This window comes from Triticum dicoccoides, chromosome 7A, assembly GCF_002162155.2.
Source record: "Triticum dicoccoides isolate Atlit2015 ecotype Zavitan chromosome 7A, WEW_v2.0, whole genome shotgun sequence".
NCBI classification, from domain to species: Eukaryota; Viridiplantae; Streptophyta; class Magnoliopsida; order Poales; family Poaceae; genus Triticum; species Triticum dicoccoides.
Window position 1 is genome coordinate 273,277,082 of NC_041392.1, and position 25,592 is coordinate 273,302,673.

The 25,592-nt window shown below is 44.2% G+C and overlaps 2 protein-coding genes across 3 annotated transcripts; both read left to right on the forward strand.

Moving 5' to 3' along the window:
* Nucleotides 1-3,213: 3,213 nt before the first annotated feature.
* LOC119328637 (chitin elicitor receptor kinase 1-like) lies at nucleotides 3,214-16,849 on the forward strand. The gene is made up of 11 exons (XM_037601613.1): nucleotides 3,214-4,079; nucleotides 6,049-6,085; nucleotides 6,321-6,469; nucleotides 6,959-7,158; nucleotides 7,428-7,517; nucleotides 7,673-7,766; nucleotides 7,848-7,999; nucleotides 8,086-8,180; nucleotides 8,276-8,414; nucleotides 16,134-16,232; nucleotides 16,348-16,849. The coding sequence occupies exons 1-11, from the start codon at nucleotides 3,410-3,412 to the stop codon at nucleotides 16,510-16,512; spliced, it is 1,890 nt and encodes a 629-aa protein (XP_037457510.1). The 5' UTR covers nucleotides 3,214-3,409; the 3' UTR covers nucleotides 16,513-16,849.
* A 1,278-nt stretch (nucleotides 16,850-18,127) lies between these two features.
* LOC119330513 lies at nucleotides 18,128-22,168 on the forward strand. 2 transcript variants are annotated; one of them, XM_037603621.1, is made up of 6 exons: nucleotides 18,201-18,282; nucleotides 18,961-19,032; nucleotides 19,891-20,717; nucleotides 20,876-21,034; nucleotides 21,353-21,617; nucleotides 21,736-22,168. In XM_037603621.1, the coding sequence occupies exons 3-6, from the start codon at nucleotides 19,902-19,904 to the stop codon at nucleotides 21,768-21,770; spliced, it is 1,275 nt and encodes a 424-aa protein (XP_037459518.1). In that variant the 5' UTR covers nucleotides 18,201-18,282; nucleotides 18,961-19,032; nucleotides 19,891-19,901; the 3' UTR covers nucleotides 21,771-22,168. The 2 variants fall into 2 exon arrangements, with proteins under 2 accessions (XP_037459517.1, XP_037459518.1); XM_037603620.1 differs by lacking the exon at nucleotides 18,961-19,032 and having other exon boundaries at nucleotides 18,128-18,282.
* The last annotated feature ends 3,424 nt before the right edge of the window (nucleotides 22,169-25,592 follow it).

Sequence of the window (25,592 nt, forward strand, 5' to 3'; positions counted from 1 at the left end):
ATTTATAACCAGGACGCAACCCGACATGATATGTCCGAAATGACCCTGGGTCACTAAGGAACCAACACGTGTTCAACGGTCGGATTTCAAACACAAGCGGCAGCTTGGCTTGGGCTACAAGCAAAGCTGACTCATCGAATTGTGGATAAGATTTGCTCTCATTGTCTTCGCTCGAAGACATAGGATTTTGGTTGAGCATCACTTCAGTCATCTGACTTTGTTCATTTGGACTCCACTTAACAGTATGGTGGTTCCTATGAATCAATAAAGAAGAAAAGGAAACTACGAAAGAAACTATGTCTTCACACTCCATAGTCTTCAAGTGAATGTCTTCACAGGTCATTATTTTCAATGTGAATGTCTTCAGGAACCACCATTGTCTTCAATGTCTTCATACATTTTTAGGGATAATCTCTGGTAGGTAAACCAAATCAATGAGGGACTACTACCTATGTCATCCTGCAATTGTCACAAACAAATTAGTCCCTCAACTATGTTTGTCGTCAGTACTCCAAAACCAACTAGGGGTGACACTAGATGCACTTACAGTGGTAAACCCCAGAGCCACTAAACGAGGAGTCCCTCCCGCATGCACTGGTGAGCAGCGTAGGATTCACACGGTCGCATGCATACAGTACTAGTAGAGCAGAGTATTAATTAGCTATGAGTAATTGCATTGACGCCTTAAATCATGTCTATTTTGGAAACACACGTAAATCCAACCGTGCCTTCTGAACCGTGACGGAGGGAGTAGTGAAAGAGAGTGCGACGGCCCTCGCTGATAAATGATGTGCCATCCTCATAGGTGGAGCCCTTGTTGAAGATGTCTTTGTTGACCCAGCCGCGCTCGTCGCCACTGCCGGTAGCTGCGGAGGAGAGCAATAGTGCACATAGGTCTTATTGGTTGTGCATTCATCAACAATCAGGGAGTATGGGAAGACGGCGATGGAATGGCGACCAGGCCCGTGTGCCAACGCCCAAAGAGATGGAGCCATGGAGGCTAGGTAGACCGCCATGTTTGCCGGAGGAGCAGAGGAGTATACCAACGGCGGCCCAACCGCGTAGAGAGGAGTACAAGGCGAGGCACACCTGCGGCCGTCTAAGAGGAGTGGACTTCATGTCGAGATGGCCTGCGGTCGCCAGATTCTGCTGTAGGGAAAAGTGAATTCTTTTGTTTTGAGCAGGAGATCGGAGTTGTGTGCAGGTAGGGGAAAAGCTGACCTTTTCTTATGGAGCGTTGCTTCCATTAAATAATCTCGTTTTCATTTTTATGTGGGAGATCGAGAGGCGGGATTTTGAAGGCGAGAGGTTGTTCGGCTGACTCTTACGCTTAGGAAGTGAACCATTAGTGTTTAAGAAAAAGAAACTGAACTATTAAGAGAGAGTTTGTTTGGCTCTCACGGTGGGAAACTGAACTATTAATGGGGAACAAAGCTTCTATCCTTGTTAACAAGGTTGTGTGTGGTTCTCCTACTGGATTGATAACCTTGGTTCTTAACTGATGGAAATACTTATCTCTATTGTACTGCTTCATCCTCTCCTCTTCCAGAAAATCCCAATGTAGCACACAAGTAGCATCATCATGCAGCCAGTTACACTTTCTCTCCCTTTCCTCATTGCTCCGACGAACGCGAAGAGGGAGGAGGCTCATTTCCCACTGTCCACCATCGGTGACCAAACCCCGGGTTCCCCTCCGCCTGCCGCCTGGGCGATGGGAGGAGTGGGGAACCTTGGTGCTCCGGTCCCGGCCTTTAGATAGGGCTTGGGTTTGTAGGTCTATCGGCGGCGCTTCGGTGGGTGCAACAACGGAGCAGAGAATGATGTTGCCCTGCTCCAGCTCCAACACATCGATGTTCTCGACGACGGTGACGAGAGTTCATGCGAGGCGCCTTCCTCCGCTCCTTTGCGGTGGAGGATCTGGAGTTCCCGAGATATGTCGACGCGGCGTTGGCGACGACAAATTTGGTTTGTTCGTTCGGTTGCGTTTGTGTCTCAACAACATCCTCTGTAGTGTCGGTGAGATGCCGATGGGATTTGTACAGGAAATCATGCTGGTGCTCGTTGTCTCTAGCGATGGCGTTGGTGTGAAGGCTCGAAGATCTACGACCAATCCGGGAATGCCGACTCCTTCTACCTTCCTAACCGTGTGCAAAAAAGGCAGCCCGACTCCGCCGTTGGAGCGGCAGCGCGCCATCGGGGCGTTAGGGAGTGGGAGATGGTCGACTCTTCAAAGACCTAACTGTAATATCTTTGATTTTTAGGTTGTCTTGTAATTCTAGACTTTTGGGTAATAGACTGAGGCTTTTTCGCAAAAAGAAAATGCATGACCCTTAACCCACATTAAAAAGCAAAAGTACATCAGGCTCTCGTACTGAATATCATAGAACACCTTCTCTTTCATGCGAGCGGACTCAAGCTGTACCTAAAGCCGCATAGACAAGAATAAACAGAGTCCGGGTAGGAGTTCTCTCTAGTTTGCAAGAAAAGAAGAGAAAAGGCCCAAGACGATTATTTGGAAAAGATCAACATGGCATTATTGGACACTTGAGTTTTATTTTTGAATATAAATATAAGTTAATATTAATTCTCCTTGATTGCATGCGTCTTGATCACACAACGGCACCAAATAACAACTCCAATAAGCCAGACTCTCTTTCTCCCCCTCCCCGACACGCCATATAATTAGGGCATATAATTGGACGGGGAATGTCAAGCTAGCGAATCACAAACCACCGCATGAACGGCCGCCGTCCAGCCTTGCTCCAGATGGTAGTTCCAGAGCACATGACGCCGCCGTCGGCGCCCAAGTCTCAAACAATCCCCGAAATGAATAGCTCCAAATGTCACCGGCCGACGTGCCGACGGCCGGGGGAGGTTCCGGAGGCAGCATACATATATACCTCGACAATTGCTTTGTCATGAATTATTCTAATACTAATCTAATCCAGAGGCGAACGTGTAATCACGTTATACAAACATGTAATCGCAGTAGTACTATACTACAATATTGCCTCAGATTAGAGCCTAATCTCGCAATTAGTTGTAGCACGCGCGAGCGCGACGGGGACATTCCATTCCCCCCGGATCCGGATGGGACACCGCCCCGTGCCCGGCGGGACCTCAGGAATTCGTAGCACGCTTCGTTTGACCGCGCGGCAACAGCAGCCGCCGCGCTGCGCTTCCCCGGCACGACCGCGTCCACCTCCCGCTGGCTGTTTCGCCCAGACCCGCCAGTGAAACGCCGTGGCCTAACTGCCGATTGCCCGCGTCCGCGACGAGTCAAACTCCCCGACGCGTCAGCGTCTTCTCCCCCTCGCTCCCGGCCCATCCCCTCTGGCTACAGACTGTCGAATGGTGCCAAGCTTCCTCCGCCCCTCCCGCTAGGGTTCCGCCTCCGCGCCACGCCGCCATGGAAGCTTCGCCGCCTCCGCTCCTCCCCCTGCTCCTCCTCCTCCTCCTGGCCGCGGCGGCGGGCCCGAACGCGGCCGCCGCGGCGGGGGACGGCTGCAGCCGGGGCTGCGACCTCGCGCTGGGCTCCTACTACGTCGCGTCCAACCAGAACGTCACCTACATCGCCAACCTCTTCGGGTTCTCCGACTACCGAGTGCTCGGCAAGTACAACCCCGGGATCCCCAACCTCGACTTCGTCGCCGCCGGGGACCGCCTCAACGTCCCCTTCCCCTGCCATTGCCTCGCGCCGCCGTCCGCCCCGGCCTCCACCTTCCTCGCCGCCTCTATCCGCTACGACGTCCACACCGGGGACACCTACATCAGCATCGCCGACCAATTCAACAACCTCACCACCCCCGCCTGGCTGCAGGCCACAAACACCTACCCGGCCAACAACATCCCCGACGTCGGCTCCGTCAACGTCACCGTCAACTGCTCATGCGGCGACGCCGGAATCTCCACGCAGTACGGCCTCTTCCTCACATACCCGCTGAGGGACAGAGAGACGCTCGCCTCCGTCGCCGCCAATCATAGCTTCTCGTCGCCGGAGCAGATGGACCTGCTCAGAAAGTATAACCCCGGGATGGACGGTGTCACCGGGAGCGGCATCGTGTATATCCCAGCCAAAGGTCAGGCTTCACAAATCACAACGCCCTTGTAGATTTAGCCGACTCAACTGTGGCGTGCAGTTTCAGTTTAATTGAACTGGGGATTCAATTCAAATAGTGCTGCTACTCCAAGTGAATTGTGGGGATTTCAGTTAAATTTTACTCCCTCAGTTCCCAAATATAAGTCTTTTTAGAGATTCCAACAAGTGACTACATACGGAACAAAATGAGTGAATCTACACTCTAAAATATGTCTATATACATCCGTATGTTGTATATGTTGTAGTCCATTTGAAATGTCTAAAAAGACTTATATTTAGGAACGGAGGGAGTATATTGGTATAGCTGACTGAAATGGATGAGTATTGGGGATAAATTGCTCTAGAGAAGTGCGGTGTGCAGTTTTATGCTCAGTTGTAGAGTGATATTGGTGCTCTGTTCAAAATTCCTTACGAAGTTATAAAATGGGCACCAGAAACCGTTTTGGATTCTCAAGATCGAGCTATATTAATGTTTGTGGGTTATGATGCCGACCGCATATATTTCTTCCTTCATGTGCCATTTTTGTTGCAACATATTGATTGCTATTGCTTTGTGTTGCTGATTCTGTGGGGCGGGTCATGCCAATTCTGCATACTAGACGATACCCCGTGCGTTGCCACGGAATTGGATATATAGTTTCTAAATATTGTGTAGAATACTAATTAAGTCCTTACATTTAAACTATGTGAGAAATTTCTGCATAAGCAAAAAAAAAATCCTTAACATGAGAAGTTGTGCATGTCACATTTAAATGCAATTTGATTAAAAACCCATTTAAAATGCGCTAATGCATGTTGCATAGTAGAGGATTCTCATGCGTAGACACAGATGCTAGTGGATCAAGCTAGTAAATCTACGAAAATGCTAAAAATCTGACGTCAGATTTTTAGCATGGCAAGTCGAAGGTGTTTCATGGCAATTTATGTTGGCGTGAGGATCACAAATCTGGTTGGTGAGCACGGCAATTTCTGGCAAAAAAATAAACTGAGGCGGATTTGCCATGCTCGCCAACTAAACTTGCCACCCTCGGTAAACATAATTTGCCGTGAAAAAACTTTCAGTTTGCCATGCCTAAAAATCTGATGTTTACTGGATATTCGGGTCCTAAATCTAACGGCTACAACAATTTTAATGATGTGGAAGCACGCATGTTCAGATAATTAGAAGTAGTGGGGATCACTCTTTTAGTAAGAAAACTGCCTAGTATTTCTGGGGGCCCAAACGATCTTTGCATAATTCGTGAATAGTGCTGCTATTCGAATTGAATTGTGTGGAACTTGGTTCAATTTTAGCTTTGTTTAGCTGACTGAAATGGAGGAGTATTGGGGACTAATTGTCGTACTAGGGAAGTGTGTTATGCAGTTTCGTACTCAGTTGTAGTGTGATACTGGTGCTCTGTTCAAATTTTGTTATGAGGTTTTGGATTGTTAATTGTTCGTAGTTCCAGCTATATTAATGTTTGTGAGTAGCAAATAAACTGTTTGAACTCTGGTTATAGTGCTGACCCCGCATATTTCTTTCTTCATGTGCCATTTTGTTGCCACATATTGATATGGTTTTGTCCATGTTGCTGGTCCTGTGTGTTGTGTCATGCCAATTCTGCATGTATGGTAACTCGGTAAGAAAATTTCCTAAATAATTCCTAGGACCAAATGATCTTTGTGTAACTATTAATTTTGAGAAACAAGTTGAAGCGAAACCCTCAATCCGTTTGATGATACCATGTGGTTACAATGATGACATTGATGTTTAACTCAATTTGATGCAACAGTTGCCATGAATTGCATTAGTTTTGCAGAGGCTGAGTGCGAACACTTTGTTGGTTGTATCATCTTCATGCAAAGTATTGAGTCAATAAAAAATTCCATTATAAAAAAATCAATTACATGTTGCGTAGAATTGATCACGTGTTCCTGAAATATTTTCCTCTGCTTGTTTGGTTTTCCAGATCCCAATGGAAGCTACCTTCCTCTGGAATCATCAGGGTAAGAGTTGTTATTTTAACTTGTATTTCTATCCACTTGATTTTCTCGTCATGTTATGTTTATTCTCATGCAGTTATGCTGATAAGTATCCTCATCTTGTGCAGTACAGGCAGCCTTTGTCCTTTCGCGAGCTAATTATTGCTTGGCGTTAAGGTTTTTTGGAAAGAAAACCGGATGTTGTTGATTCTTGTGAGAGAACTGTGATGTTTATTCATGTTCAACTCTTCACAACAGGGAAAAAAAGTTCAGCAGGAGCAATAGCAGGAGGTGTTGTGGCTGGTGTAGTTGCACTAGTCCTGGCTGTCGTGTTATTCTTGTTTTATAGGCGAAGAAAGGCGAAACAGGACGCTTTGCTTCCATCTTCTGAAGAATCTACCCGTCTAGGTAACAATCAGTTTTGTAGGGATCTCTGACTACTTTTCTGACCCTGGAACTGTGAATTATACTTGTAATTTCTTTTGTAGAAAAGCATTTGCATGTCCTAATTTCACCACTGCAAGTTAATTTATGTCCTTTTTCATCTCAACAATGTTCTGTTACAAAGATACGAGGGGATTTGGGTGGTTTGAAGTAATGCTTGTCTATCGCGTGAGCAATTATATTGATTTTTGTGGACCTGGAAATATTTGGAGTAAATAGAGTGATGTACTATGTTATGATTATGAGTAATAGTTTCAGGGCTATAAGTGTAACCAATGAGCTATGTTAGGGACCTATAAGTGTACTTTTGGAGGACAGAGAAATTTAGAGAACCTCAAATTATGCTTCCATTTTCCCCTTGTTTTGTTCTTCCCTGAACTGAACAGGCCTTGACAAATATTACTACAGAATGTGACTTCTGCTATTTCTGAACTATTATTCTTTTTATTCCAGCCAGTGCAGTATCCATGCAAAAGGTGACACCATCGAGCAGTCAAGCTGACGGAGCTTCACCAGCTGCCGGCATTACAGTTGATAAATCAGTCGAGTTCTCATATGAAGAACTTTTTAATGCTACAGAAGGCTTTAACATAATTCATAAAATTGGACAAGGTGGTTTTGGTGCTGTCTATTATGCTGAGCTTAGAGGCGAGGTTAGTTCATTTTTGTTTCATTTGCATTCCAGAATCCCACATGCCACAAACATGTACTCTATAAAGAAATATAAGAGCGTTTAGATCACTAGAGTAGTGATCTAAAGACTCTTATATTTCTTTACGGAGGGAGTACTTAACTAGGGGATTGAACAATGGTGAAATAATATAACTCTGCGCTGGTCCATGAATTGTGATCATGCAGCGTCATGACATGTTCTTCATTTGAAATGACTTGCTTTATTTCTCTTGTGTCCTCCACTGTCCAGAAAGCTGCCATAAAAAAGATGGACATGCAGGCTACTCAAGAGTTCCTTGCTGAGTTAAAAGTTTTGACACATGTTCATCATCTTAATCTGGTTCGTAAATCTTCTTTTTCTGTACCTAAAAATACTGTTTTTTAATAGGACGATGATATAGATTTTCCATGTGGACGATCTCGTAATTTCACACTATTCTCTAGTCAGGTTAATTTAACCTCTTCACTGCTGTTTCAATGTTCAATTTCATGCAGGTGCGCTTGATTGGTTATTGCACGGAGAGTTCTTTGTTCCTTGTCTACGAATTTATCGAGAATGGCAACTTAAGCCAGCATTTGCGTGGAACTGGTAATGTTCTGCCTCCCGAAATATTGACTCTGCCTTTTCTGTTCCTTCCGGCAAATTAATCTCTCCGCGCATTTGTGATAGGTTATGAGCCTCTTTCTTGGGCTGAAAGAGTTCAGATTGCACTAGATTCAGCAAGAGGTCTTGAGTACATTCATGAGCATACCGTTCCAGTGTACATACATCGGGACATCAAATCCGCAAACATATTGATAGACAAGAACACCCGTGCAAAGGTAGGAATGATTCAAGGAGAATTCATGTGTTTCATATGTTCTGTCCAGTGTCCACCCTTGATGTAATATTTATGTGTATCTTCCAGGTTGCAGATTTTGGTCTAACAAAACTTACAGAAGTTGGTGGTGGTACATCTTTGCAAACACGTGTTGTTGGTACATTCGGTTACATGCCTCCAGAGTAGGTGTCCTGAACATCTACTTCTTGTTGTGCTAACCGCAAAGTATTCCCTGTTTGCGATGAATGTTGACATTTATGGGAAACGGTGTTTGCAGATATGCCCGATACGGTGATGTTTCTCCTAAAGTCGATGTCTATGCCTTTGGTGTTGTTTTGTACGAACTTATTTCAGCCAAAGATGCCATTGTCCGATCAACTGAATCTGCCAGTGATTCAAAGGGATTGGTTTATCTGGTAATTGTGCTGCTCAGCCAACAAGTTACATTCTGCTCTCGATGCTTCATAAAACTGCTAGGGTACCTGTTTTGTGTGTCATTCTGCTTTGTTACTTCTGCTGACATTAGTTAGTTACAGAAGGTCAGATTAATATGGATGTTTTGTTATCCCACAGTTATGCTTTCGAAGCCACCACGTACAGGCTGGCTTTGGAGTGAAATGCGCCATTAGTCCATTAACTCAAAATGATCGCACACTTTAGGCCAATAACTCGGAAGGTGATCAATTTAGTCTATAAACTCGTTTATTTGATCAAACAAGGCCAAAACCGATTAGGGATTGCCACACTGGCATTGCTTGGACCACTCATAAACTGACTTAATTTTTATAGGGGCTTTTTTGCAAGATTACATCGGTCTGCGTTTAAACTAAACATAGGCGTCAACAGCTCAGGTACAAGCCTGCTAACCAACAGAACTATAAGCTGTTTGTGTAGGCCTTGTTTAGTATTGGTTTTTTATTCTTTCTATTTGTTTGGTCAGTTTCCAAAAAAGATTAATACCACAAGTTGCATTGTGTGGGATTTGTACCCACGCTTGACTAGGGAAAGAGTGCCTGCCGACCAGTAGGATATTTAGTCATTTGTTTGCATTGTGTTACAACAAAGTATATATTCTCTGCTCCTAAGCTTAAATACATACACATGAACAATAAAATCTGAACAGGTAGTACAGTACTCCTAGTAAATAATTTTACAAAAACTGATATTTTCATATACTTTGTTGTAACACAATCCTCACTTATGATTTAAGATCCTACTGGTCAGCAGGCCACCTTTTCCCTAGTCAGGAACTGACTGAGCAAATAGAAAGAATAAGGAGCGATAGTAACCAATGGCTACACAAATACCTTATAATTCTCTTGGTTAGCAGGCCTTATACCTGAGCCCTACGACGTGTGTTTGAGTCATGCATGGCTTATATTTTTTACACATGGCAGTTTCAATATGAATGCGGGTCAATGGAATCTTGCAAAAAAGTCCCCATAAAAGTTTGTGAGTTTATGAACGATCCAAGGAATGCAACAATAGCCATGTGGATGGTTCTTTCTCTCCCGACTTGGTTCTGGCCGTATTTGATCCAATGAACCAGTTTATGGACTGATGAGGAACAATAGATGAGGAACATGAAAATATAATCATGTCAAATCTGTTTGGCTACTTCTAGATACTTCTGTTGTAGTCTAGTATTTCTTTTCTTTTCTTTATCCTACCTACTGTTTTCTAGAGTCTTCTAGTTGTGAGTAGCTATGAGTAGAATGGTGAACCTTAAATAATGTTTCTAGAGTATTCCAGGTATAAGTAGAAGTATGTGAAGGCTTCCCAAAGCCCTATAAATAGAGGTCCTCACCTCTACTTTGTAACTAGACTATGTACCCCTACCTATAATAGAACTTGTTGTTCTTATCTAAGATCTTGGAGTAGATCTTGTGCCCTAGGAGTTCTGGATTGAACTCTTGCTGCCCTATCCGCCTACATTCGCCTCTAGAGCGATATCTAGCGCAGCATGTTGAAGCTGTTCCTTCAACACTTCTGCTGTACACATTGTAGCAGCAAGGTGGAGTTGCTCACAACCTTTGTGCTGCTTCAGGTGGTATAAGAGCCTCGTTGACCCATAATCGTTCTTGTTGTCCTCTTCGAGAACAAGTTGGAGCAAGCAATGGAGCAATTGGAGAAGAGGATGGATGCTGCTGAACAACAAATCAAAGAGCTGCGTGAAGATCTTAATAGGAGATTTGACCAGCTGGTTGAGATGATAAGAAAGGGTGTCCCCCCTGCTACCAATGAAGGAGATTCATCTAAAGAAGAGGAAGATGTTCATCAAGGAAGAAGGAGAGGTAATCTTGGAGCAAGACCGCCACAACAACATGTTGTTCAACGTGCTTCAAGAAGGCCAATTTATGTTGAAGCTTCTGAAGGTGAAGAATATGATGATGCCCTTGAAGAACCAAATCTCTACGCATATCGGAGAGCACCCAACCCTACATATGCAAGAGATACATACAAGGTGAAAGCTGAGATCCCAAGTTCTAATGGAAATGTTGACATTGAAGGGTGCCTGGATTGGTTATATGAAGTGGAGACTTTCTTTAAGGTCATGGAGGTTTCGGAAGATCGTAGAGTTTCTTTGATCGCATACAAGCTGAAAGGAGGAGCCGGTGCATGGTGGCATCGCGTTCAAGAGGAGCGCAGGCTGAGAGGAGAACCACGTGTTAGAACTTGGCGACAAATGAAAGGCCTCTTGAAAGGAAGATTTTTGCCCGCTGATTATGACCAGATCCTATTTATCCAATTTCAAAATTGTGCTTAAGGAAATAGGACTGTTTCAGATTACACGGAGGAGTTTCTAAGGCTATAAGTGAGGTGCAACCTTGTTGAAACTGAAGAGCAACAAGTTGCAAGGTATATCAATGGTCTCAGTGATGCTATTCAAGATCGATTGATGATGCAACAAATCTGGTCCGTTGATCAAGCACAAGCTCTAGCCTTAAAGGCCGAGAGGTTTGTGAGGATGAGAAAGACAACTAAGGATCCATATCCTCCATATCCTCATACCGAAGGCTCATCTAGGAGCCAACCTAATAGAGTGGAAGAAAAGGCCACTCCACCAAAGACAAAACAGCCCATTCCGAAACAAACTAGAAGCAAGGGTAAGGCAAATGAAGGCCCAAAGTGCTATAAATGTGGTAAAGAGGGACACATATCCAACGGTTGCCCACTAAGGAAATTTGTTAACACGACTATCCATGATGGTGAAAGCGACGAGGAAGAATACGAATCTGAAGATGTAGACGGACAAGAGGTTTGTCAAGAAGAAGGCGAAGAGGTGGTATGTGTGATCCAGCGTCTCCTATGTTCCACACCACAACTCGATGACACACAACGGAAGAAAATATTTGAGAGCAAATGCACGGTAAATGGCAAGGTATGCAAACTAGTGATTGATAGTTGCAGCTGCGAGAATCTTATCTCCCAGAAGTTGGTGGACCATTTAAAGCTTGAAACCCATGATCATCCAAATCCCTACACTATTGGATGGATCAAGAAAGGAGTGAATATGAGGATCACCAAACAATGCAACCTGCCACTTTCTTTGGGTAAGCATTATCGCTCAAATGTGTTGTGTGACGTGGTTGACATGGATGCCAGTCATGTTCTTCTTGGAAGGCCTTGGCAATTTGATGTGGATACTACACACAAGGGCAAGGAAAATTCTTACTCTTTCATTTGGAACAAGAGAAAGATCATTATCTTACCAAACAAAACCGAAAGTAATACCTCTAAGGAGGAGGGTTAAACTATGTTAATTATCTCCCATACCTCTCATGAGTTTATGGAAGACTTGAAGGAGGCAGATTTGTGTGCTGCACTTGTTGTAAAGAAAGAAGAGCACCTGACTGTTGAAATTCCATCCAAGGTATGTGGTTTATTGGCAGAATTTCAGAACATACTTGGGGAGCCACATGGCTTGCCACCGATGAGAGGAATTCAACATAGAATTGACTTAATTCCGGGAGCAAGTCTTCCTAATCTTCCACACTATCGAATGAGCCCAAAGGAGCATGATATATTGAAGGAAAAAGTGGAGGAATTGTTGCAAAAGGGGCACATTCGAGAAAGTATTAGCCAATGTGCTGTACGAGCCCTACTCGCGCCAAAGAAAGATGGATCTTGGCGCATGTGTACGGACAGTAGAGCCGTTAACAAGATCACCGTAAGGTATAGATTCCCTATTCCCCGTCTGGATGATATGTTGGATCAGCTTAGTGGAGCAAGAGTGTTCACAAAGCTAGATCTAAGAAGTAGATATCATCAAATCCGTATAAGACCTGGGGATGAATGGAAGACCGCCTTCAAGACAAAGGAAGGGTTGTTTGAATGGCTAGTCATGCCATTTGGACTCTCAAATGCACCAAGTACCTTTATGCACTTAATGAATCAAGTCCTTAGACCCTTCTTATCCCACTTTGTTGTGGTCTATTTCGATGACATCTTGATCTATAGCAAGGATGAGGATGAACACTTTGATCACATTCGGAAGGTGCTAGAAGTACTAAGGGAAAATGAGCTCTACGTCAACTTGAAGAAATGTGTTTTCCTATAAACACAACTTCTTTTCTTAGGATTCGTCATAACATGTGACGGCATTCGTGTTGAGGATTCTAAGGTTGAAGGAATCCGAGAATGGCCAACTCCTAAGACCATTTCTGAGATAAGAAGCTTTCATGTCCTTGCAACTTTCTATAGGCGATTTGTGAAGAATTTCAGCACTATCATGGCACCAATTACCGAGTGTTTGAAGAAAGGAAAGTTCCAATGGACAGAAGCAGCTGAAGCTAGTTTCAATGAGATTAAACAAAAGCTATCACAAGCTCCTGTCTTGGTACTACCTGATTTCAACAAGACTTTTGAGTTGAAGTGTGATGCAAGTGGAGTAGGCATTGGAGCTGTCCTATCTCAAAAAAGGAAGCCCATTGCTTTCTTTAGTGAGAAGTTAAGTGAAGCTAGACAGAAATGGAGTACCTATCAGCAAGAATTATACGCCATTTTCAGAGCGTTGAAAACTTGGAAAGTCTATTTGCTGCCTGAAGAGTTCATTGTTTATAGCGACCATCAATCCTTGAAGCATTTTAGAAATCAAAAGCATGTTGACCGCATGCTAACAAGATGGGCAGCATATCTGGAGAGGTTTAACTATCTCATCGTGCATAAATCTGGAATAACTAACAGAGTGGCCGATGCTTTGAGTCGTCGTGCATGCCTCTTGACTTCTTTTGAAGCTGAACTTTCGGACATGGATCAAATAAAGAAGTTGTATGAGGGTGACGAAGACTTTGGCCATGTTTGGGTAAAGCACGCAAGGGGCCAACCATTAGGTGATGACTATTTGATGCAAGATGGATATCTCTTCAAAAATGATCGTTTGTGCATTCCAAGAAGTTCTCTACGTGACAAGCTGGTTAGAGAGCTCCATTCAAGTGATCTTAGTGGTCATGTTGGACGGGACAAGACTATCGCTAACCTGGAAGCTCGCTACTTTTGGCCACAACTAAAGAGAGATGCTGGAAAGTTCGTTCAACGGTGCCCCGTATGTCAGACCTGCAAAGGCCAAGTCCAGAATACAGGGTTATACATGCCTTTGCCTGTTCCTGTTGCTTCACGGGAGGACATTTCTATGGACTTCGTCTTGGGCTTGCCAAGAACAAGATGAGGAAGTGATGCTGTATTTGTGGTCGTGGATAGATTCTCTAAGATGGCTCATTTCATCCCATGCCGCAAGACAACGGATGCTCATCATGTGGCAAACCTATTCTTTCGAGAAGTGGCCAGACTTTATGGAGTTCCAAGGTCTATTGTCTCAGACCGTGATAGCAAGTTTCTTGCTGCATTTTGGCTCACTTTGTGGAAGCAATTCAACACTTAATTGAAATTTTCTAGCACTGCTCATCCACAAACAGATGGACAAACGGAAGTGAACAAGTTTTTGGGTAATCTGATCCGTTGCATTTGTGGAGAAAGAAGGAACAATGGGATTTGGCTTTATCTGTTGCAGAATTCTCCTACAATAAGCATAAATCCACAAGAAGGAGCCCTTTTTTCATTGTCTACACTAAAGTTCCATCACATGTGGTGGACCTGGTGAAGCTACCATTAAGGGGAAACTCAAAATCAGCATTGTCCTTTGCTGATAATTACACCGAGTTATTTGAAGAGATTCGCGATTCTTTGGAAGCACAAAATTAGAAATATAAACAACTTGCTGATTGCAAAAGGAGGCCAAAATCATTTCAAGCCGGTGATAAGGTGATGGTCTACCTCCGAAAAGAGAGGCTGCCTTTAGGTGTTAAAGGGAAACTTAGGCAGCGAAGGTATGGACCCTTCTCTATCGTGAGAAAGATAAATGATAATGCTTATGTGATAGATCTTCCAAGCGATATGGGTATCTCCAACACTTTCAATGTTGCAGACTTGACTCTCTACCATCCAGAAGAAGCGCTCTATGAAGATAACTCGAGGGCTAGTTCCAAACAACCAGGGGAGAATGATGAGGAACAATAGATGAGGAACATGAAAATATAATCATATGTCAAATCTGTTTGGCTACTTCTAGATACTTCTGTTGTGGTCTATATAGTATTTCTTTTCTTTTGTTTATCCTACCTACTGTTTTCTAGAGTCTTCTAGTTGTGAGTAGCTATGAGTAGAATGGTGAACCTTAAATAATGTTTCTAGAGTATTCCAGCTATAAGTAGAAGTATGTGAAGGCTTCCCAAAGCCCTATAAATAGAGGTCCTCACCTCTACTTTGTAACTAGACTATATATCTCTATCTATAATAGAACTTGTTGTTCTTATCTAAGATCTTGGAGTAGGTCTTGTGCCCTAGGAGTTCTGGATTGAACTCTTGCTGCCCTATCCGCCTACATTCGTCTCTAGAGCGATATCTAGCGCAGCACGTTGAAGCTATTCCTTCAACACTTGTGCTGTACACATTGTAGCAGCAAGGTGGAGTTGCCCTTCACAACCTTTGTGCTGCTTCATGGACTAAATTGGTCGCTTCCCGAGTTCTTCTGCAATCACTTTATGTTAATGGACTAAGAGCATCTCTAGCAGACCCCTTAAAACGCACAAGACTGTAAAATAACCGCCGGTTTACAGTTTTAGGCGGAAAAAGCGACCCGAATAGAACCAGTAAACGACTCTGACCTATATATTTTTGGGTGTGTCTAGGGCACATCTAGATGTGCTCTAGTTATTGCACATCTAAGTGAATGAATCAAACATAAAGAGAAAAAGAAAAAAGAAAAAGAAAATATTCACGCGAATCTCGATGTAAGATCAATAACATAGAACTTAGATGTGCGATACTTATGGCACATCTAGATGTGCTTTAGCAAAACTGTATATTTTTTAAAGGGCGCGATAAAAAGCTCCTCCCGATCTGCAAAAATACAGTTTTCGCGTCCGCTTCTACGGTGCTCTGTATCGGAAGAAAGCAGTTCGCGAGAGCCCAACTGTCACGGAAACATCCGCGTCCGCCGTCCGTGCCGCTCTGTACGCAGGCCGCCCGCCCCGGCTGCCGCCCACACGCGTCTCTCTTGACGGAGGAGCTAGCTAGCTCCTAACTGGATCGATTGGAGCTGGCTACGGCGGAGGAGCTAGCTAGCTGGCTGATCGATTGGAGCTCGCTCCTGGATCGATTGGAGCTCGCTACGGCGGAGGAGCTAGCTAGTTAGCTCCTAGCTCCTGGATCGAATGGAGCTGGCTATGGCTGAGGAGCTAGCTCCTGGATCGATTGGAGCTGGCTACCCCGACGGAGGAGCTAGCTCCTGGATTTGGCCGCTTCGTGCGCTCCGTATTTGGCCGTCGGCGGCTCTGTATTTGGCCGCTTTTGTGTGCTGTCCACTGGCTTTGTAGGAGACCGTGGACACGGGCGAGAGGAAGAAGACGTGGGGAAAAAATGTGAATATTCGGTTTTACAGTTTAAGTTTGAGGGGCCTGTTCGGCCGCAGCTCAAACCGACCCTTAAAACGCGTTTTTCGCGAACTGAAAGTTTCACGGTTTAAGAGGCCTGCTGTAGATGCTCTAATGGCGCATTTCACTCCTGGCTTTGGGTGCTTGCTGAAATTATTTGCCTTGCTTGTTTGATGACTTTACCATACACTGAAATATGTGTAGTTTGAGGAGGCTCTCAATGCACCGGATCCGAAGGAAGGCCTCAAGAGGCTGATCGATCCAAAGCTAGGAGACGATTACCCCATCGACGCCATTCTCAAGGTTAGAAAAACTTGCTCGGGCACAGCGGTTCCATTGCATATATCTTGCTTTCGTTGCGTGGTTGGATTGGATATATGGCAGCCAGGATAAAACATTTGCTGGCTTGTGGTTGCAGATGACGCACCTGGCGAACGCATGCACACAGGAGGACCCCAAGCTGAGGCCGACAATGAGATCCGTGGTGGTGGCGCTGATGACGCTGTCCTCCACGAGCGAGTTCTGGGATATGAACGCCCTCTACGAAAACCCGGGCTTGGTGAACCTCATGTCCGGCAGATGACCTCCTCCCTCAGCCACATGCCTCCCCTGGCGTTGTACATCGGGGTTCTACAGTCAAATGCGGGACGATAAGGCGGTAGTGACAGCCTGACAGCGTCGATTGTTTTGGCTATATATCTTCGACGTGTAATTTCCCATTGGCTCGTTTCGAAAAAAAAATCACATCGGTATAGATTCTTTTTATTCTCCTTTTATTTATGTCCGAGTTCATATTTTTCTTCTTGGAGACCTTAGCGCCACGTTCATGTGAGTAGTATATGTCAAGTGTAAGTAATATATGTACGTACGTGTTTATTTTGACATGGCAATGGAAATAGCTATAGGCCTTGTAGAGATAAGTCTAGCCCTTGTGTGGCAATAATCTTGGCAGTGGATGCGTGGAGTCTCTTTTCCTCCGTGGGAACTAGGGAAACAGTATAAGAAAGAAATATTGGCAATGCATTAATACTAGCACAGTACTTGATTGCTCCGTTGGCTGCTTGCTCCAGTAGCTTTCTACCGCTAGCTCGTCGGCAATCGGTGGAGACGTTGGACGTGTGATATTGGCGCTACGTGGAGATATAGTCAGAGATGTACAGTGCTCGTCCCGGGAGCAGATGGCAGATTAGCGTTAGCGGTTTTCCATTTTCTCAAGCGAGTTTAACTTTCTGTTCGACGTTGATGGTTAATCTGATGATTCAGGATGATTAAACTGCAGGGCCTCAGACCGTTAAAATATCTTACTAGCAGGAATTACACACAAGAAATTGATATGGCCGAGTTGGTCTAAGGCGCCACTGTCAATACACATTGTACCCTTCTTTTTCCTTGGCGCAAGATGAGATTTGCAAATAACAGGCGGCAGCCAGGCTTCCAAACCGTGGTACTGACAGCGCCATGTATGTCGACGGTCCCGAGAGCCCAGTCCCACATGGGCTCAACCTCAACGAGTTCCACACTATGCGTGCACGTTTCGATCAATGGCTGATGCCTTAAATAAGGCTGGTATGTGCTTCCTTCCATTGTCATTCATTAATTTATTATTATTCGTTATTGCGCAGTATGTTTCTGAGCTGTTTATTAGGTATTAGCTTGGTCTTGGTTTATTGGTCCCTTCATATTTTGTGTTAGATTTTTACTATAGATTTAACTAACAAAATGTTAGTGCATATCGTAAAAAATTATATCGCCAGATTCGTATTTGAACTAGTTTCTAATGATATTATTTGTTGTGACATGCAATAACATTGTTCGTTAATCAAAGGTCAAAGTTTGGCGCAAAAAATACAAAGAGGACCCATACACCAGGACGAGGTGGTACGCTGTATGTACTCCAGCTCCAGTAGCGCTCCATATCTCACCTCAACGCTGGCGGTGAGTATTTGCTATCGTGGCCTGCCGTTTCTAGAAGGAATTTCCTTTCTTTGGTACTAGTACTAATGCAAATTTAGCACGACTGTATTTACTCAAAATAGGAAGAAACAATAGATTTGCAAAAAAAGAATCCAAACACTATCCGTCCAGCATGGTGACAGCTTCTAGAAAGAAGAAAGTGTGAACCGGCTCGCCCGCGTTCATAACTTCATCCCCATTCCCTCATCAAAAAGGAAAAAAAAAACCATCCCCATACGCAGCGACGCAAGCGCTGCCGTAAGCGCCCGACGCCGCGTGGCCTCGCCCCGCACCCTATAAGTTCCGTTGGCCACCACACCAACCGTACAGACTCCCACAGCCCAGCCGCAGCTCCTCCGCCTCCTCCTGCTCCTCGGCCCCCTTCCGTCCATCCCTCCTGGTACGCGCCGTCCGTCCCTCTGCTTCTAGCTCTGCTCCCGTCTTCCCTTTGGTTCCTGCGCATTCACGGTCCATCCGATCGGCTAGGGTAGCTGCGGCGAAGAATACTCTGGTTTCTCATCTGTTCTGTGGTATCTTTAATTTGCTGAATCAATCAGTCAGTCAATCCACCGGCAGAGAGACCTTTTCGTCTTTAGATATCCTCTTGGCCCAGTCCCGATTATGACTGCGATTCGCCTTTCAAGAAAATGTTTGTGATTCATAAAAAGACTACTGTATTTCGATTTTCTCTTCTTGTCGTCCTTGTAGTATTTTTTGCTGGTTGTTTGCGACACATACATACATGGGTTACTGGTGGTCAAGAGAATCAAGCCTTTCTATGTGGAGATAGATGCTTCTTGTTCAAGTCAAGAATTGGGTCTCGATGCACGTCTCAGTTTTACAGGGGTGCCCTTCTTTTATACTCCCTCCGTTCCAAATTACTCGTCGTGGTTTTAGTTCAAATTTAGAAGGGAGGGAGTACTGTTATTTAAAAGAAAATAGAATATCGTTTAGTGGTTGGAAAGGTTCAGAGTTTCTGTTGCCTGACCATATCCGGTTCCCCTTGTTAGTGACGATCTCTATGTGAACAATCAAATCACTTTTGATGCTTACTTGAACACTATATGTATATATATAGGTCACCTGTGAAAGCTACTGTCTTCTGTATTATCGAATTGACACAGGGGAGATTGCCACGAAGCAAGCTGGTGTACGTTCGCTCCTTGTTTATTGGTTGGATTTTGTCTTGTCAAGTTACTCAAGTATTCATGTGGATGCTGTCTTTCTCGACATGCCTAGTAAAACTTTTAGCCAGAGTTGCTTTCTTGCTCTTCAATGGAATAAACCTGACCCGCTTTCACACTCCTCGTACAAGTTACTGAATAGTCAGCTTGCTTCAGTAGTGGCTACTAATGGTTCATGTCATGGCAGGCTTGTCCTTGAATTAATGAATCTGGCAATGAACATAAGTTTATTACACTATATCAGGTGTTGTTAGCTGAATTTTGTTATTCATAATTGCTAGTTGCTATAAAAGGGCTCTTCTGAATGGAAGTGGATTAGGAGCACTCGGGTGCTCCACCCCCCTATATTAAAAAATAATTTAATAATTTTAAAAAGGTTAAAAAAATCTTGGATATATTTTTGAACCAAATATGACTAGGTATTGTACTCATATAAAATGTTTGGCCAAGGAATAATTCTCCTTGACTTCAGGGCAAAAAAATATTTTATGACGACAATATAGCATGAATAGTACTTGTATCTAGTGTTTTTTGGGAAATCTTTGACCCCGGATACAATAAAAGTCATTTTCTATTCAAATCTTTTTATACGAGTGCAATACCTGGTCATGTTTGATTCCAGAAAAAGTTCCGGGATTTTTTTACTTTTTTTGAATTACTAAATTATTTTTGAATATAGGGGGGCGTAGCACCCGAGAGCTCCTATGCATTTTCGTCTTCTGAATCAAATATATAACTGAATAGTCAGCTTGCTTCAGAGTATTTTGGTTTGCTTCTTTTTTGCACAATCCTACTTTCTTCTGATAGATGGTCGACTTTTGTAGCTGGTGACAAGATGAAAATGGCTGGCTCTGTTGTGCTGCTCATTTCACTCCTATCGGCTATTGCTCCCCTACCCTCTGAAGCCCTCAACGTGAGAGGCCATCTTCTTAAATCAAAGACGTTCCGTTCTCCGCCCATCTTACTGGGCCCTGGATCAGTCTCAAACAAGTACCACCATGATGTCGACTTCCCCCGAGGCCACCTTGCAGTCAAGAGCTTTGATGCAGAGGTCGTCGATGAGAATGGCGTCCCTGTCCCGCTCCATGAGACTTACCTGCATCACTGGGTTGCAGAACCATACTATGCTCTGAAGAACAGTCAGAGCCCCGATACGCAGAATCTTCCAAAAGGAATGCTTAAAAGGAATGATGGAGTGTGCAAGACCACACTAGGCCAGTACTTCGGGCTCGGTTCCGAGACTCGCCACACTGCCACATGGGTTCCTGATCCTTATGGAATTGAGATTGGCAATGAAGACAAGGCCCCTGAAGGCTATGAGGAGAAATGGTTGCTCAATATTCATGCCATCGACACAAGGGGCGTGGTCGACAAGCCTAGCTGCACCGAGTGCAAGTGCGACTTTTACAATGTCACAATTGATGAGTATGGGCGCACAATCTCAAAGAACTACACTGGTGGGCTATTTTGCTGCTATGATCAGACCCAGTGTCGGGTCAAAGAAGGGTTCAATGGCGAGGTGCGGAAGTTGTTCTTGCAGTACACCGTGACGTGGCTCGACTGGACTGATGCGGTGGTGCCTGTCAAGATTTACATATTTGACGTTACGGATACTGCTATGCTCGATGGTACTCCTGAACATTCTTGCAAGGTATGCAAATACTACTTCCCAGTTGCCACAACGGCAACTGTTTCAGATTTAAAAAACTATCCTATTTTTCCAAATACACATTATTTTTTCTTTTTACGGGTATTCAAATACACCATCTTTTTTCCTTTTCCTTTATGAATTAAACCGTTGGCTTACAGGTTGAGTATCAAGTCGAGGAATGCAGCGCAGAAAACCGAGCCAACAATGAGTGCATCCATACTAAGACTGCTAGAGCGGCCTTGCCGCGTGGAGGAGATATCGTGTTCAGTGTTGCGCACCAGCACTCCGGAGGAGTTGGTGCTTCTTTGCATGGCCAGGTAATGGATTAGCACCCTGATCGCTTTACCTATTGTGCTTATGCACTTGTCAGAGTTATTCTGAGGGGAAACACTCAATACTACCTATCTGAAACTTGGAATTAGGATTCCAACTCCAATTCCGTCTGCAACCAAGCAGCTGATATTCACTGAGTTCAATTAATTCCTGAATTCCATGCTCAGTTCTGCTAATCCAAACGGGGCATTACACGGTTTAAATGAGACCTTATATGTTTATAGGATGTCTAAATGGTAACATCACAACATGTTATCTGCAAAGGGAAGCCTAACTTCTGAGGTACATTGGACTTGCTACAGGATGGACGCCTTCTTTGTGAATCGCTTCCAACTTACGGCACAGGGAAGGAGGCAGGAAACGAGGCGAACTACATCGTTGGCATGTCGACGTGCTACCCTAAGCCAGGATCCATCAAGGTCAGTGACGGTGAGGTGCTGACCATCGTCTCCAACTACAGCAGCGTGCGCCAGCACACCGGCGTCATGGGCCTGGTCTACATCCTCGTGGCCGAGCCGCAGGAGCCAGCTCCGGCGCCATCCCTGTGCTTCAGTTTCCCAGTCCCATGTGAGTTTCACTAAAAAGTTTCACTCCTTTTGCGGCCTATCTATTTTTGGAAGAACATACTCTGAAAACTGCAAATGTGTAACTAAATTCTTGTTCTCTCTCTTTTGTGCATGAGTAGGGTGCCTACCGGCATGGATGTCTAGCAACATGTGAAGAGTAGATTATCATCTACCCCTAGCTAATGGAGTGCAATGCAAATGGTGAGGACTGGAGAAGCTGAAACAATCGCCGTGGATCAATCGTCATAGTTATACGATGGATGTGTTTTTGTCATACTAGTATTACTAGCTAATATACAGAAGCAGTCACCAGTCAGTGAGCAATGTCATTTCGATGGACCATCAGTTTCTGATGCTTTGTACTCCCTCCGTCCGGAGTTACTTGTCTCGAAAATGGATGTATCTAAAACTAAAATAGGTCTAGATATATCCATTTCTGCGACAAGTAATTCCGAACGGAGGGAGTAATTAGTTATTATCAGTAGTAGCAGTGTATGAAGCTGAGTTGTATGAGTTGATCCCCACCGAAAGAAAAACTTAGTGTCCATATTATTGGGTATGAAGGTTTTAGGGTGGGATACTCGCTGGACGCCAAGGTTGTCGCCGTGTTAGACGTTGTGGTACAGTAGAAGGGTTATGGGGAAAGAGATTGGAGAATTAAAGTGGTAGAAGAGAGCATAGGTAGGAACTTGATATTTTATTGTTTGCTTCCCGGCAAGGTTGATATATCCTACCCGCAAAAAAAAAAGGTTGATTATCCTTAGCACAGTAACTCAACACACCTCGAATACTTCTAAACTAGGTTGGGTCCATTTAAGAGAGAACTGGACTTTACCCATGAACAACAGACTCTTCTACTAAAACACATATACTCCGGACTTCTAGACTAAACTAGGCCCGCTCTAATTAGGCGTTACTAGCAAAAAGGCTTGTGCGTTACAATGGAAGAAAAAAAATTCATAATCTTCAATGGTCATGACTACATTTTGCTGCATCACCGAGATACACTATTAATTTCAATTTTGTGAAATCATGAAAAAAATAAACTCATGCGCATATCTAAAATCGCGAACATTTTTAAATCTGTGAACATTTTTACAAATTTTCAAACATTTTTTAAAATCAAGAACATTTTTTGAATCATGAACGCTTTATACGATTTCCAAACTTTTTTAAAAAATACTGCACATTTTGAAAACAATTTTCTTGTATCGACGAACATTTCTAGAATCGACGAATATTTTTTTTGGAAATTGGTGGGGCAAATGAACATTTTCTTGATCTAGCAAAAACGGCCAATGCGTTGCAACACGAGAAAAAAATAATCTCTAATGACCATGACTAAATTTTTCTGCATCACTGAGATACCCTATCGCTCTCATTTTCGTGAAATCATGAAAAACTTTTGAAAATAATGAACATTTTTTTAAACTCGTGAGCATATTTTAAATTGTGAACATCTTTCAAATTCATGAACATCTTTATAGATTTTCAAGCATTTTCAAGCATTTTCTAAAATCATGAATATTTTATACCATTTGCAAACTTTTTAAAATTGTGAGCTTTTAATAAAATGTTTTTCTTGAATAGATGAACATTTCTAGAATCGGTGAACATTTTTTTGAAAGTTGTTTGGTGGAAATTCATGAATTTTTTTATTTAATGAATATTTTTTGAAATGTGCGATCATTTTTTGAATCAGCGGACATTTTATGAATCAATAAACTATTTTGTAAGTCACGAATATTTATTCAATTTTCAGGCTATTTTTCAATTCATGAAAAAAGATTGAATTGGTGAAAGTTTGTTCAATTTCATTAACATTTCTACTACACGACCTTTTACAAAAAAATTATGAACATTGTTTGATTTTCTGATTTTTTTTTCAAAATTGCGAATATTTTTTGAATATGAGAACTTAAAAAAAATCGCGACCATTTTCTGAGTCCACAAACATTTATGAATATTAAACATTTTATTTCAAAATTCTTATTTTTAAAATTTTCGAAACTTTTTTAAGTCCAAATTTTTTTCAATTCAGAAAAAGACGAGGACTATAAAGAAAACCAAAAAATAAAATATGAAATTTAAAAAACAGGCCGGCGGGACATGGGCTGGCCCAAACAGGCGTGCTGTTTCTTCTCCCAACGCTCAGAACACGGTATAGAAGGTTTCTACTAGGGCGGTCCAGGCTGGGATTTCCCTGTGTGAAACTTTTTTTATCACTTATAGGTGGCATCGATGGGTAATATTTTGCAACTTGGGGGCAATTTCGAGGACATACCGCCAGAGGCAATAGTCCCTTTATTATTAGGTAGAGAAAAATAGGTTATTGCCGGATGTAGGGAAAGGTTGGCTTCATCTACGAGATAATTGAACTTTCCCCACAAACATACTCTTCTAGTAGGGTACACATACACACCCTAGATAGTTCTAGACTAAGCTTATTGTTTGAGGAATAGAGAGGGATTGTGGCGTAATGCGTTGGATGTTGTATTGAGCCTCACGGGTGAGTATATATATAGGAGTACAAACTTGAAGGGCAAATGAGACGAATTACAAATCCTAGATTACCAAATACATGTAACCCAAATATATCTCTAACATCCCTTCGCAGTCGTAGCGGTAGCGTTATGAACGACAGAAGCATCATAGACGATCAAATTGGAGAGAATAGCAGCCGGCGGGCTTACATCCCTCTGCGGACATAGCGGGAGCGTCATGAATGGTGTCGCGTCGCAGCCGCGTTGACTGTAGAAGAAGTCGACGAGGTGCAGCGAGGTGATAGCCCTTTTATGCTGTTGTCGAGGTAGCCGAGAGCGAGGGTGGTGTAGCCGTAGTCGAGGTAGCCGTGCGAAGAACGCCATGGTCGATGTCGAGTTGGGGTGGTCGGTGTCGAGGAAGTCGCCGTGGAGCCGCGGGCGCAAGGAGGCGCCGTGTTAGTCATGGGCGCAGGAAGAACACTACAACATGATGAAGACTGACATGGACGGTGGCGTTCCCGCGTCTAGGAAGACGATGCGGCGCATAGCACATAGAAGTCAACGCGCGTGGACGGTGAAGTGAACCATGTGTTGTGGCGCTAAAACCAAGGGGCGACGTAGCGGCAACACGCGGGTCGGGGCGACGACGGGGAAGACCCCAGGACGGCAGCGGGGACCTTGTGCCACGTGCCACGACTCGATGGGGCGACGCAGCGGCAGCGCGAGGGTTATTGTAGCCATGGAGACGGCCTAGAGCGGACGGCCTCAGGAAGGCGGTGGACCACGGCCTGTGACACTATGACTCGAAGAGCGATGCAACAACAGCGCGTAGGTCGGTGCAGCCGCGGAAAGAACCACGGGACAGAAGCAGAAACCGCGTGCCACGCTCGCTACCACCTGATGGGACGACGCAGCGGCAACGCGAGGGTCAATGCAGCCATGGATATGGCCTCAAGGCGGCGCTGGACCAGGGCCTCGGCAATACGGCCCAAAGGAACAACGCGGCGACATCGCGCAGGTTAGTGCAGCCTCGGATAGAACCTTGGGACAACGACGTTGCGGTTTGAAAGGACGACGCAGCGATAGTCCGTTGCTCAATCGGAGGGGCGTGCTATACTCAGAGACGATCTTCAGGATCCCACGGACCCCACGAGTATGCGGTTGAATAGACTGGACAATGTGCTTCAGGCTGTCTGACATTGTAGAAGCATGCAACCGGGCAGGGACACGAGATATGCAGGAAGGCTTCACGTATGCAGCATGTACGAGCTAGCAACACGCTGCATCCACAAGCACATAACGTGCATGGTACGCGGCCATGCGCGCGTTGTGGATTTGTGCCCCAGCGCCCGGCGCTCGAGCAGTCCGACGTCCGTGTGTGGTGCATGACTGGCCACGGGCGGCGCGGATATTGGTGGAGTCGATGATGTTTATTGCTTGCCTCATGGGCATATATATAAAAGTATATGATTTATTTGGATTACAAAACAAGT